The following is a 13,869-nucleotide window of genomic DNA, read 5'->3' on the forward strand; positions in this document are numbered from 1 at the left end:
CACTAAATCTCCACCAGAAAGATAATTTTGACCACAAAAGCAGCCTCTTCTGCAAGTCGCATAGATTTCAAAATAAAAGGAGCAAATATGGAAGTATTTAGGATTCATTCTTAGCATAAACAGCGATAGCTTTTATTTCCTTCTGTTATAGTGATTTTTTCCCCTCTCCCTTCTCTCCCCTCAGTTTTCATTGCTATAATAAAAAATAATGATGCTTTGCCCCTCTAAAGTGAGCTCATATGCAATACTACACTGAGAAAAGTATAATCAACTACTATTTAAATAGACTTCAGGATTTATGGAGGCAAACAGAGTATAAAGATGCCATTTTTTTACATTCAGAAATCTTTTATGGGGTAATTGACAGACAGGCAGAATATAGGTACCAATTTTTCCATATAAATGCTTATACAGGATTCTACTTATGTCATTGGGAAGGGAAAGAATCATAAAAATAAAGTAAAGAATTTTTTTTAATATAATTTCTTCTTTAACAAAGAGACAATTAAAATGTATGCCCTATGGGCATGTAGAACAATGTATTTCTGTGGACAGATTTCTTAAGCATGTTGCCTGTGCACACTCCAATTTAATAGGAAAACCTCCCTAACAGTTTGGATATATGTATATTTTTAAAGGTAATATCCACTGAACCAAATCCAGAAGACCTAAGTCCTTACTCAGGCAAAATTTTCATTAAAGTCAATGTGATGTTAGTGATTTTAGATAAAGTCAGTGCTCAATAAGCAAATCAGATTTGGCCTAACACTTATAGAAACATTACATTAAATATATCTAAACATATAATTATAGGTACCTGTGCTTGAAATAAGTCATACAGTGAGTACAATTCCGCTCTCGGACTAAGTACTGTACGTACTCCATTGCTTATAACACATTGGGAATTTCCTCTACAGGTTGTTGTTAATGAAATAGGCCATCAATGATAAACCATTTTTTCCTGTTTCATCTTAAGGTTTTGACATTAAATATTTAAATTAATTCTAGAAAGTGGTTTGGGAGTCTGAGATGTGTGATCCTAGAGCTTAGCACTATGATAGATGAGTCAAACAGCAATTAATCAAACAAGCTTGCATGCAAATTTATGGGCACTACCCTCCTGTCATTTTCAAAAGGGGAAAGTGTTCTTATGTATTGAATAGAGGATGAATGTTCCAGCTGAAAATGTATTAAAGCTTATAATTAAAGATACAAAGTTTAATCATGCCCTCAAATACTATGCAGACATGTATCTTGTAAATTCTACAAAACACACTGTTTGCGTAAGCACAACAGGTGATTTAACAATACAAACAGTGATGTGTCGCAGGGCAGAATTCAGCCAAAAGTTTGAGACATTAAATGGAGAAAATGCAATATTAATTAAAATTTTGCTTCAGAAGTTCAAAAAGACAAATTTTAATCCCTCTTTTCAAGGAAATTATGCATTCACATTTACATATTTACTCATATTTATCATTCAAACTAGATACATTAGTCTATTAGGAGAACTTCTTGAAAGGAGATTAGAAAATCATCCAGAATCCTCTATTTCCACTCCCTCCATGACCTACAGGCTGACCTGTCCTTCCACTGAGGAACACAATTCACCCTGGCATCAATCAATGCCATCCCTGTAGTCAAACTGAGAGATTGCTTCAGAGATACAGTGCAACAGATTCACTCTCCCAGGAGACTTGGTTGGGTAGCAGAACTATGGGGTATCCAGGATGGAGGAGGATAGGGGTTGAAGCAGGTACAAGAGTAGGTGGGGCAGGGGCAGGAGGAGGCACAAGAAGTAGGATAAAGTGCAGCTGTGAGCAGGGAATGGTGAGCAAGCTCCATCTATAGCTGGGTTAAACAGTTGTTAGTTTCACCACTCCACCGATCAGGAAGTGCAGTCAGACAGGCAGCCTGTTAGAATCAGCTGTCCAAGGTTTCGCTAAGAGACGGCCCTGCTGCACAGGGCTCCCCGGGAGTACCATGCCCCTCCCACAAGAATGCCTTCTAAGGGTCATAGGGCCCAGTTTTTCTGGTGGAAGGCAAGTACAAGCTCAGGAGCATGAACATTCCCTTCTGGTTCCCAAAATCATTCTTCTGGGCCATAACACTCCCAGTCTATCAGGGAATAAAGTCGATTTCTGATTCATTTAAAATCCAGAATCTCTCAGTCTTTGTATTCTTCCAGACCCTGAACCTCTATAGGAGGGGGGTGATGGAGCGGAGTAGCTGGGAAGTGATTTTCTGTGGAGGGCTTCAGGAGGGACAGAGTTCATGTCAGAACCGGGAAGTGAATTGTGGGCCCCAATTAGACACTATTTTAGCTGGCAATCTGTGGAGCCAAAAAACATAATTTAGGAAAAAGCAGGCTGTTTCCAGACTAGTGGGGAGAAAGCAAAAAATAAATAAAGAGCACCATTTTAGTGAAAAGATCAACAGATAGGATGATGGTGCAACCTTGGGGGCAAGGTAGTTCTACAGTGAAGTCCAGGGTTCAGGTGGGGTGGGCAGAGGCTACAGTAGACTGAATGGTTTAGCACGTGGGCATTTGCTCCAGCAGCACAGGTCACAGGAGCTGACATTTTTTCATGTCACTACTCAATCCTGGCCACCAGAAACTTCAAACCACCAAGTCCTGAGCTTTATGGCAGTCAAAATGGCTGGCCACCAGCATATCATGGCACATTCTCAACATTTCGGGTCTGGGCTAACTTTCTAGCATGTAAAGACACTTCCTGTGGATACAGTAGACCACTGTGCGAATGGAAATCTGAGCTAACCAGGATGTTGGAAGAAACAAGTGTCTGACAGATTTGGCCACTTGTGGGTTTTTTGGGAGTAGAGTCAAAATAAGGAACATCAACTCCTGAGCTGTGGTTCCACAGATGAAATTTGCTGGGCATAGCACAGTATGTCAGGATGCTGTGTTCATTTCGGCCTATTCATCCTTAAAGGAAAAGGTATCTGCTTTCCTGTTTCATGACCCACTGCAGAAGATAATGATGAAATCAAACCTGGTAAAGAAAATGGATCTGCTGTTTGATAAAATGATGGGCTGTTTGAAGATTTTCTAAATTCTTGTGATCAGTAAGTACCTCGAGTGGGAACTGAATCCCCTCCAAAAGATGTCTGTATTCTTCAAATGTTGTTTAGATTGTTAGCAGCAATTTGTCCCAGATATCAGTTTTTCTCAGCAGGGATTAGTTTACAGGTATAATATACATAAGAATGGAGTCGGTTCTGGGGGTCTACAGTTTGCAAAAGTACAGCCCCAGTTGCAATGTTCAAAGCAACTGCTTCCACAGTAAAAGATTTAGCATGGTCTGGATCCACAAGAACAGGAGCTGAAATGAAAGCTTTCTTTCGCTGATGGAAGGCTGCCTGTACCTCCTTCGACCAGACAAAATGAACTTGTTTTGGAGAAGTGCAGTTATTAGTGCGACTAGGTGGGAGAATCATTTAATTAAGTGAGGATAAAAATGGGCAAATCCAAGAAACTGTTGAACTCCCTTGACATCCTTTGGGGCCCTCCACCTAGTGATAGCAGACGCTTTCCATGGGTCATTTGTTAGGCTCCTCAGGAGAAACGATATAACCAAGGAACTCAACGGTGTCCTTGTCAAATTTGCATTTCTCCAGTTAGGCATAGAAGCGATTCTGGTGAAGTCTGTCAAGGACAAGGAGAATGTGTTGCTCATGTAGCTTCTGGTTTTCAGAGAACACAAGAATATCATCTAAATAAATAAAGAATTGGTCAATCACATACCAGAAAATGTTCACAAAAATGCTGAAACATAGCTGGAGCATTACATAGCTCAAATGGCATAACTAAATACTCAAAATGTCCATGTCAAGTATGGAGCACTGTGTTCCACGCATCACCTTCCTTCTTATGAACCAGCCTGTAGTCTGTGTGAAGGTCTAGTTTAGATAAAATCTTGGCCAAGCAAAGTCTCTCAAAAAGTTCATTAATGAAGTGGCAAATTCGAACTGTCACTCTATTCAGGGGCTAGTAATACAGGGAGCCAACTTTTTTTTTTTTTTTTTGCCATGAAAAAGATTGGTGTCTTTGGAGAGCTGGAAGGATGAATAAACCCCTTCTGTAAATTCTCACAGAGGTATTCCCAGAGCAGATGGAGTTCTGTTTCTGAAAGGGAGTAAATATGACCAAAGAGAATGCAGGTGGATGGGCAATCATAACTGCAAAGTGGTAGCAAAACATCTGCCCTCCTTTTGTCAAAGACATCAGTGCAGTGAATACCTAAAGAGTATGGAGGGGTGACAGAGATGGTAGCATCTACTTTTAAAGTCCCCCCTTCAGCCATTGCATTGCACTCCTAAAGGGTTTGGGACTAACACCTAACCTTGGAAAACAAAACTGGCAGCAGAATCTTGAGGTAAAGCGCATCGTGCCTCAGTCCAAATGGGTTATGGGCAACCAGCCAAGGAATACTGAGGATGACATGGGAATAGGAGGACAGATCAGTCCAAATTTCAGAACCTCCCAGTGGTCTGGAGAGTGGTCACAATGCTGTATGATAAGTAACTGGCCTAAAGAAGGGGGGAGGGAACCCATCAAAGGATTCTACTAAATCAGGGATGGTATTATGAGTAGGGATGTTTTGCGTCCCAGCAAAATTTAGGTCCATGAAGTTGTTGGAGGACCCTGACTCCACCAGCACCCTCAGCTCAATCTCAGACCTGGCAGGATATCAAAACCAAAGAGGAAGCTGTAGGGTGGTGGCTTGCTGGCCAGTCATAGCCAGGGCACCGGTTGAAAAAGAAAGGAGCTTTCTTCATTGGGACAATACATGGGTTTTACCAAGGCACTCCTGGATGTAGTGCCCAGGCTCCCTGCAATATAAGCATAAGTCTAAGGCTCATTGCTGACTCCTTTCTGCATCAGTATATGGTTGGTTTGTGAGGGATCAAAAACTGGACTCACTTGGTAATCAGTGTTCAGCTAGGCAATTGCCAGCATCTGACCTAGATTTCCTGGTCAAGTTGTGCATGAGCATTGGCTTTACCCAGGCCGGATCTTCATTCAAGCCATGCTGGAAATGGTAGCTCTGTGCTGTCTCATTCTACCTAGCATCAGCCACTAAGCTCTGAATTCCACAGCCAACCTGGTGACTGGTCTATTCCCCTGGCATATGTTCTGAAGCATGCTCTCAGAAGAATGGGAATAGGTCAGGTCATCCAAAACAATCGCTATGGCTCAACTGAATTCCTCAAGTTGCCTCTGCAAGGGACTGGAAGTTTCCAGAAGATGGGACGACCAGGCCAGGAACGCCTCAGTTAAAGAGATAATAATGAGCTCCCTTAAGGTCTGGTCAGTGGTAAATTACAGGGATGTAGCATGAACAGGAGCTGGCATCAATTCACAAAGCTGTAAAATTTCCCATGATCACGGTCAAACTGGGCCAGCAGCAGAATCTTGGGGTCCTGAGTGACCTTGGCTCCAGATAGCAAGATCTGCACCTACAGGACTGAGATATGGGACCACAGCCTCTGCAAGGTGTCCATTACCTCCGTCAGAAAGACTAAGGCCTTAGCAGGTGTCAAACTCAGAGCTGTGCACGGTCTTTGGTTTTTGTCTCTTGCACTGCTCAAACTGTCAAGGACATGACTGGAATGTGGGTAGTCGGGCCTAATGGTCAGAACCATGGGGGTAGCCAGGCCTGGAGGTTAGAGCAGAGCCAAGCTGGAGTGAAGAATCAGGGCCATGGAACACCTGGGGATGTAGTCAAGAGCAGAACTGAGGGTCAGAGTCAGTGATCAGAAGCCAAATGCCAGAGCCAATGGGTGAGCCAGAGACTTGGTCAGGGAAGAGAGGCAGGAGTGTCAAGGATAGAGAAGGGCAGGGGCTACAGCACACACAAGAGCAGGAGGTAGCAGCAGGCACAGGAAGCAGGACCAAGCGCAACTGCAGACAAGGAACATATTCAGCAGCCAGCCAGCTCTGGCTGTTGCTGGGTTAAACAGTAGCTAGCTCCACCCTTCCACCAGTCAGGAAGTACAGTCAAACAGGCAGCCCCTGTTAGGAACAGCTGAGTCCAGTGTGTCCTTAAGAGACTGCCTCCTCCTGCAACTGGCTCCCTGATAATAAATCAGCTGATCTGTTCACCCTTCCCAAAAATGAAGGTTTTGGTGAATCTTTGCAAGGAAACTCTTAAAAATAATTAAAATTGCAGTATAATCCAAGTATTTACCCCATTAACTCAGTGGAACAGAACCGAAAGGAAAACTGAGTCTGACTGATTAAAAAAAAAACAACCATTGCTCGTGTGACTGGGTTTGTTTTTTGGTGAATTTCTTAGAAGAGTGCCTGCTGCTCAGCTTCACTGGCTTGGACTACAGTGTGAGGGGGCAGTGATGTTTCCCTACAGCCACCTGTGAGAAAGAGGTCTAGTCTAGTCCCCATTTCCCTGTTCTACCCTCCCACAATGTTATTTTTTGAGTTAGATCCCACCTTTTAAATTAGCACTTTCATTTTGTATTCTGTTGTGCCCTAGCTCTGATCCCTCTCTAACTGAAAGCAGGGCTCACTCTAACACAAGCAGAGCAACAGGGGCAGCTTGCAGGCAGAATCTTTCAGTCTGTGCCGGCTCTCTTGTGCTTACTGCATTAACTCCTTCTACTCACTCTCCCTGGTGATAGATTCCTCCTCTCACACACTTATCTGCTACCAGCAAGAGAAAAGCACAGGAAATATGTGGGTGTGGGGAGCTGCTGTTGCTGGCAAACGAGGAATTGGGTAGGGGAATGAACCAAGGTAGTCCTAGCGCTACTCAAGTTGCAATCACATTCCACACAAGCCAGGGAGTTTGAAAACCATCACCGCCCCAACAACTGTCTGCTTCACAGACAAGTGTGAATCTGGCACCCTCCTCCCAGCCTTAGCATTAGAGGCAGCAGTAGAGGGTAGAAGTGGCAGTGTCCTAGCACAGTAGCTAGATCATTGTCAGATACTCCTTCTGGTGTTCTATTGCCAATACCAGTAGAGTGAACTCAGTAAATATTGGCAAAGGCTAGAATAAGCACAACAGTGTAAAATACAGATGCTAATTTCAAAGGTTTAGTTTAAAAAAAAAAAAAAAAAGGTAGAGTTTCATTGCAAAAGGCGTTTCCTCTGTTCTAACAGTGTGGTCATGCAGTATTGTCCGCTCAACAAAAGGATACAGATTCCCTCGTTTAGACTGCAGCCGCAACCTATTTTTCAACTAACCACTTTTTTGTGGTTTTTAAAGTTATTGCAGCTCACAGGTGCATTTCTTAAATGCAAAATGTTCATTCACATGTGTTGGGAAATCTTGAATGGCCTATGAACCACAGAAAATGCTGAGCTCTACATCTTATTTGGTGTAAAATCAGAACTGAGAACAGCCTCAGAAAGGTTTAGAAGTTGGCCCACTAGCACTATTGACATTTATTAGTTATTAGTCAAAACTGATAATGGCGGGCAGTCAAGCGTCCTGTTTCCAATCTTTGTTCTCAATTACCATAAAATGCTGTCTGATGCCAAACAGAGCCTCGAAATGGAGAAAGGTACTTTAACTTGTTTCAGATGAGCAACTGGGAGTATGCCAGTTTCGTACGTGAACAGTCATAAGCATGTTCCTGCAGAGCAGGATGTGAGCAAACTATTCAAAACTGTAAAACCAGGTTTGCTTGCCAATTACGTTACTGCTTCAGTCCAGGGTATTAAACAGACAATGCTACACTAGCCATAAAACTATTACTTTTCTTCTACAACAAATTCTACACCTTTAACACTTAAACTTTGTATAGCAACTGACTGTACCTTGATTACAAAATATCTACTATGTGGGAGTTAGGACTGAAAACACAGTAAATACATGATCCTTCTGTGGTATTACCTACACTCTTGGTTTACTTCCTTTAAAAGCACCTTTCAAGCTGTACTGATATAAATATCTCTTTTCTTCCCGCAAAAGGAAAGAAAAAAAATTGCAATGTCTTACTCAATGCCTCAGTTTCAGCTGCCAAACCTTTAATCATATTAACATTCCTGTCCAGAAGGTGTAAAATGGCTTATAGCCAGTTGCTACTTTGAGGCATTACACCATACTGCCTCCTGCAGGTAACTGTTTCCTTTAAAGTATTTAATTAAGATTACCAGATTGTGACTACAGGCTGTTGTATTCATATTAAATATTAATCATTAATGTATTTGATTACTCAATAAACAAGCAAGACTTGTGAAGAAAAACAAGAACTACATTACAAATATTTGAATGGACAGGATATTTTTATGAATGGGTTAAGGTAAAACTGACTATAAACCAAGAAACTGATTTCTTCATTCCCATGGCAGTCAAAGTCTCTCTCTGTTTTCTTTTCAAAGAGTGGCCATAAAATATACACAAGTTCCACACCATAACACAATATCTACACACTAACAAATATATCTGGGCATATATAACCAAATGGTTGAGTTTTTTTTAAGAGGTTGACTTTGGTGGCCGGGAGGGGGAAGGAGGAATAGATGTCAATGTTTAGCCATACTTTAGTTGTTTGTTTTTTATTCACTTGAAAATGCATACTAAAAGTAGTAACAAATATTTGAGTTTATACTATTGTATTTGTTTTTGTACATACAAAATGTAGTTTGCATATTTGCTCAGCAATCTAGTGAATGATCTAAGATTATACACACGTGTGCCGTTCGATATGGTGATAATAGGGTCCATCCTTCTCTTAAGACATGGTGATCACATTTAAAATCTCAAAACAAACAGGGGGACCTAGATATTTGTTGTTCACGAAGGACATTTATACCATGCTTCCTACAAATTAGTGAGCATTTCTAGTTTGTGCAGCAGTGAAAAACTCAAGTAAAATTCGAAGACAAGAAATATAACTAGTTAACTACTGTCAAGCATGTGTACAATAGCAGTCTAATTACATGCAATACAATAATCTAATACAATAGAGCCATCACAATGTACTGCCAAAATCACAAATGAAAAAATAGTTCAAGGCACACAATTTATTACAGTGCATCCATTATTTAAGAATATTAAATATTGTCCAACTGAAACCAAAATGATAAGTTAAAGTTGCAATGCCTTCTGTGTTACATGTTTCTGATTCAGGAAATCTGAAAACCTATATTTATAAATAATACCAGAAGAGCTAGATACTATTCAGGTAAATTGTAGTTAACTGTCAAGTGTCAGGTTGTGAAAGGACTCATTGAGTAGGTTAATGGGTTAGCTTCCTTAAACAACACCTGTAAAACCCTGAGAACAGACAGAAGTTCTTGCTCATATGAAATCAGTTATGTTCATAACTCAAATGGCACTGTTGCTCCCTCACTGGATATTAGCAAGGTGTATAGAGGAATGTAGCTTTCACCACGGTCTCACAAAACTTTTATTTTCCACCACCCAAGAAATTCTCAACTCTTAAATGCTGTGCTCTTAAATGTCATAGACTACAAACATCTCCCTAAGGGTTTGACTGACTCTACCATTTTGGCTCAATTTTTATGATGTGCCTTTGTGTGTACACTATTTTATGTCCACTGAAAATGCAGAGATCTCATCTTACAGATGCTACCAACACCTGAGGCCCAGATCTAAATGACAATAATTTGGGTTTATTATAGTATAACTATAGACATCACCTGAATTACCTTCGGTCCCTTTGTGGTCTAATACAAAATTTTGGCTCATTTTTCTTGCCGATAAATTGTAATAACTGTTATTACAATCTTAACAACAGACTAGTAGTTTGTATATTTCACAAGTTCCCAAACCATTATCAATTAAGAAATGTGGTTTGAAATGGTGTCCTCAATTCCAAAACTTATTTTACACATTCTAGAATATTAGTTTTAGTTATAAGAGCTTCTTAGATGTAAACATAAAATGACTTAGGTTTTCAATCAGTCAATTTCCCAGAATTCTATTAATAATTATTTAAAAAGCCCTATGACTATGAATTGTAATGAACATCAAGTGGAATAGTACCGCTTGGCATCAACTGTTGGTAGCACAGTATAATTCAGATTACAATTTTTTTTATGACCTGCACTATCTACTTAAAACTACTATGCTAACAGATGTGCAAATTGCCCCTGATGCTCTTGGCACCTAAGCCATTATTGTGTGGAATAACTGACCTTTTATTAATGCTTGGTTTAATTATTATCACATCTGACACACTGTGACAAAAATCCCCATAAAAACAACAAACCAAATACACCAAACATTTTCTCCTCCTTTGTTTAAATCTTTTCTCTTACTGCTTGCCCAACTTTCAATGTCCTGTATAAGAAAAGCCAATAGTAATTTAAAAACTAGCACAAACTTTTCGCAGGACTGCTGGGTGTTTCACCAGTAATCATGCTACTTATAACCTTTCTAAAACAATAAAAATATAATCAAAGAAATTCTGGAGTGGCAAATGAATGGAGAAGACAGGAAATAGGCAAAGATGGACTGAGGAGAAAGAAATTACTAAGATATATTCTGGTAAATTTGTATAATTTAATCAACAAATTAAAATTAGTTGAGAAGAGAATAAATTTAAAGTACCAACATGTCCTGAAGTGCAGATGATTTAGCAAACTATTTATGCTTTACTCAAATAACTTTTTATAATTCTGCCTTGAAACTCTTGTCATTTACAGTTCTCTGTTCACAGTTCCTTGGCTATTCTATAAGCCGTACTCTATCAATTATTATCCATCTACAGTGTAAAAGCCCAACCCCACAGCTATGTGGAGGATGTTCACACTTGTGCATAGGTTTTGGACATCTCTTTGAGGGAAAAGGGCCCTAACAAGGCTGGCTGAAGTAGCCCTGTGTGGCTCCCGCAACAGGAATGAGGACTAAAGACTGCAATAGTAGTAGGTCCTCTGACTCCACCCCTTCTCTGCTGCAGGAGCCCTCTCTGTGCACTCTGTAGGCATCCTCTGCACAGCCACCTCTTGCACAATGAAAGCAGAATTTGTCGCTAAATGCCTATAATTTATTCTAAATGTACATTAAGACACAGATCCTACTCCCCTTGAAACTAAAAAATAAATTATTCACACCACCGGATGCTGCAAAGCAACTGCTCCAACAAATGTCCTCAGAAATTCTCTTTTTAATATGTATATCTGTCCTGAACAAAGAATGAACCAACAGACAAGGGGAGCACAGCCAATAGTGAAAATCTCCAGTTTCAGAATCACCTGGCTCATTCACGGCATTTCATGCAACACAATTTTCCAGTTTCCCAGAGGTCTTATTTAATAATAAAGAAAAACGACTTATTTCACAAAAAGTTTGTCTTTGGTGTTTGAAATGCGGTGAGGGAAAAAAAGTGGAAAACCAGAAAATAATGGAACCCAATATTAATGCCTTTTACAATTACATAACTATGTGAGTATGGTTGCATGCCAAGCAGAGGTGGCTGGCCAGGGTAAAATAGAGTAGAACATAAGAACATAAGTGACAGCAGAAGAGGAGGAAGTTTCAGAGTGTGGAGAGAACTCTCTCCTACCTCATAGCTTCTTAGTACAATGTAAATTCAACCAATATTTTCAACAACAAGACTGGGCAGAGAACCCAAAGTGACTCTGTGGTGAGGTACGACTTGTAGGGTGAAGCAACAGAGGAGGAGGGCTCTCTGCCTGTGGGCAGGTCTACACTGCTGGCAAAATTTGTCAGCAGTTGACTTCGTAACTTCCCTTTAGCATGTCATCTCCACTGCGCTGAGCCGATGGGAAATGCATTCCTGTCAACAGAGCGCTATGCTTTTTTTGGAGGTGGTTTTAATAGATTGACTTCTGGATCAATTGAGTGTGTCTTCACTACTGCTCAACTGATCTGACAGCGGCGAATTTGCCGCCATCAGTGTGTACATAGCCTATTTCAGGGACGGGGAACTGTGTTCTTTTGTAGAGCTAGAGAGATGGAAGGGGCCATGTTCAGAGGTATCAGGAGCAAGAAGGGACATCAAATTTCTGTTGAGTATGGTAGACAGTACATAGGGACCATATACTGATTTTGAGTTCCTGAATGCAGAACCGTAGGGAAGAATTTGCTTGTCCTAAAGGATAGTTACATGTGACAGGATTTCTCTGCCATTTAAAATCTTTAACCCTTTACAAATATTTAGGGCCCAGTGCACTGTTGCCCGGCACCTTGTATGTCCATTTACACCATCATAATGAGCTGCACCATCAAGCCCTTAGCAGTTCAATAAAGGTTAATACTTTGGAAGCTATATTTAAATAAAGAAAAAACACAGAGAAGCATCTTTTGTAACCTGGAATATTAGAGGCAAAAAACAATCTTTTCTCTTTGAACAGTGGCTTGCAAACATTGTTAAGGCCATTTTAAGTAGCATTCCTATTATACTACAACAATTGCATGGTGTTCAAGAGTTCTCTGGGTGGAAAGACTTTTTAAAAAGTGAACTTTCAACAGGAAACATACATGGAAGAATTGGTTTCCCCAACGACAGAGAGAGGGGGAATTTGGCATTGAATGCTTTTATAGACTAGTGGGGACTTACTTGAGACAAAGCAGCATCCCGTTCTTCTATCACTGCATTCATTTCCTCAGCTGTTATTTTGTTTTTACGCTCTTTGGTCCTGTGTATTCGATCCACAATTACCGCTCCATTCTTCTGTATAGCTATCCCTGTGTCGGCATTGTTTATTCTGTTCAGTAATTCCTGTAATGTCTACCAACAGCATTATATGTTAGTCAGACATGAAGTTTTAATATATTTTATTTAATATAGGGTTTTAATTAATAGGCACATGTGAATTGTAAATTGACTGAGTGAAGTTATTGAATTTTCATATTGCAGCAAAGATGTACATTATTAGTGTGTCAATTCTTCTTTTTTTCCCACATCTTAGTTCTTGAAACCCACTCAATTGAACTTAAGCCTCTAAGATATAAGACTGACATCAAGAAATCTCCTCAGAGAATGGCTTACCATGTCATTTTCTTCAGGGTTAATATTTTCTAGCCTAGAAAAAAGGGACACAGAAAGCCTGATCAGTAGCATTTCCTTAGTGCAGCAAAATGAGTTCGCTTTTTAAATCTTTAGAACCTCAAGTAATTTCATTCTACTAGTCTTTAGAGTCAACCATGACACTGAACATATTAAAGTGCCACCTGCTCGACTCCATCTTTCAATAATGCTCCATATCTTCAGCACTGACTTCAGACTGTTAAGTTATTAATGTTTACTGCTATATATGACTACAAGGATCAATTGTTCATATGTGCTTAGATGAAGAAAGTTCCCTAGTGATAGAAAGCACTGGTGCTCTTATTTTATTTATTTCTGGACTTACAACTTTAACCTGAAATTATATTCTTGTTGTCTTTATTGCACCCCAAAATGAAATAGGACAGTAGGTGTGTGTGTGTGTATGTGTGTGTGTGGTTGTTTTAACAAAATGTAGTTCTTCCCCTCCCCCTCTGAGGACAAACATTTTGGTTAAACTTCACTTAGAAATTTTTTTTGTTTCATTCTATCATAAAATATATGAGTTAAATTAAGCCTCCTGTGGTGCCCTTCCTTAATTCTGGAACAAAAATATTGCACTCTTTTTTTTCTTTGTTTCACTAGCACATTTACTAATATGCCAGATGTAAAGAAGCAGTAAACAGTTTTGCCATTTTGCCCAACAATTGCTATTGTGCTCTGCAACAGCAATGAATAATAGCACAAATTTCTGCATGCAGATGTGATTAAAGGAGAAATTACATTTTTTTAATAATAATTAAAAAGTTAATTACAATAATAGCTAAACCTCTTATTATTTACAGAATATTTGGGGGTTTAAAATACAGAGATATTAACATTGTTAAAAATTAAGCTTTAACA

At 39.8% G+C, this 13,869-nt stretch overlaps 1 protein-coding gene across 3 annotated transcripts in view; it reads right to left on the reverse strand.

Annotated features, from left to right (window-relative positions):
• Window positions 1-13,869, reverse strand: part of MIPOL1 (mirror-image polydactyly 1) — a 272,270-nt gene that overhangs the window by 154,955 nt on the left and 103,446 nt on the right. For all 3 annotated transcript variants that reach the window (XM_067533876.1, XM_067533883.1, XM_067533891.1), the window contains exons 8-9: window positions 12,970-13,003; window positions 12,538-12,708 (exon numbers count right to left, since the gene is read on the reverse strand). In XM_067533876.1, the coding sequence (XP_067389977.1) occupies window positions 12,538-12,708; window positions 12,970-13,003 (205 nt within the window). The remainder of the gene's footprint in view (window positions 1-12,537; window positions 12,709-12,969; window positions 13,004-13,869) is intronic.

Source organism: Emydura macquarii, unplaced genomic scaffold (genome assembly GCF_026122565.2).
Source record: "Emydura macquarii macquarii isolate MOO-44397 ecotype Brisbane River unplaced genomic scaffold, CSIRO-AGI_Emac_v2 contig_374, whole genome shotgun sequence".
Taxonomy (NCBI): Eukaryota; Metazoa; Chordata; order Testudines; family Chelidae; genus Emydura; species Emydura macquarii.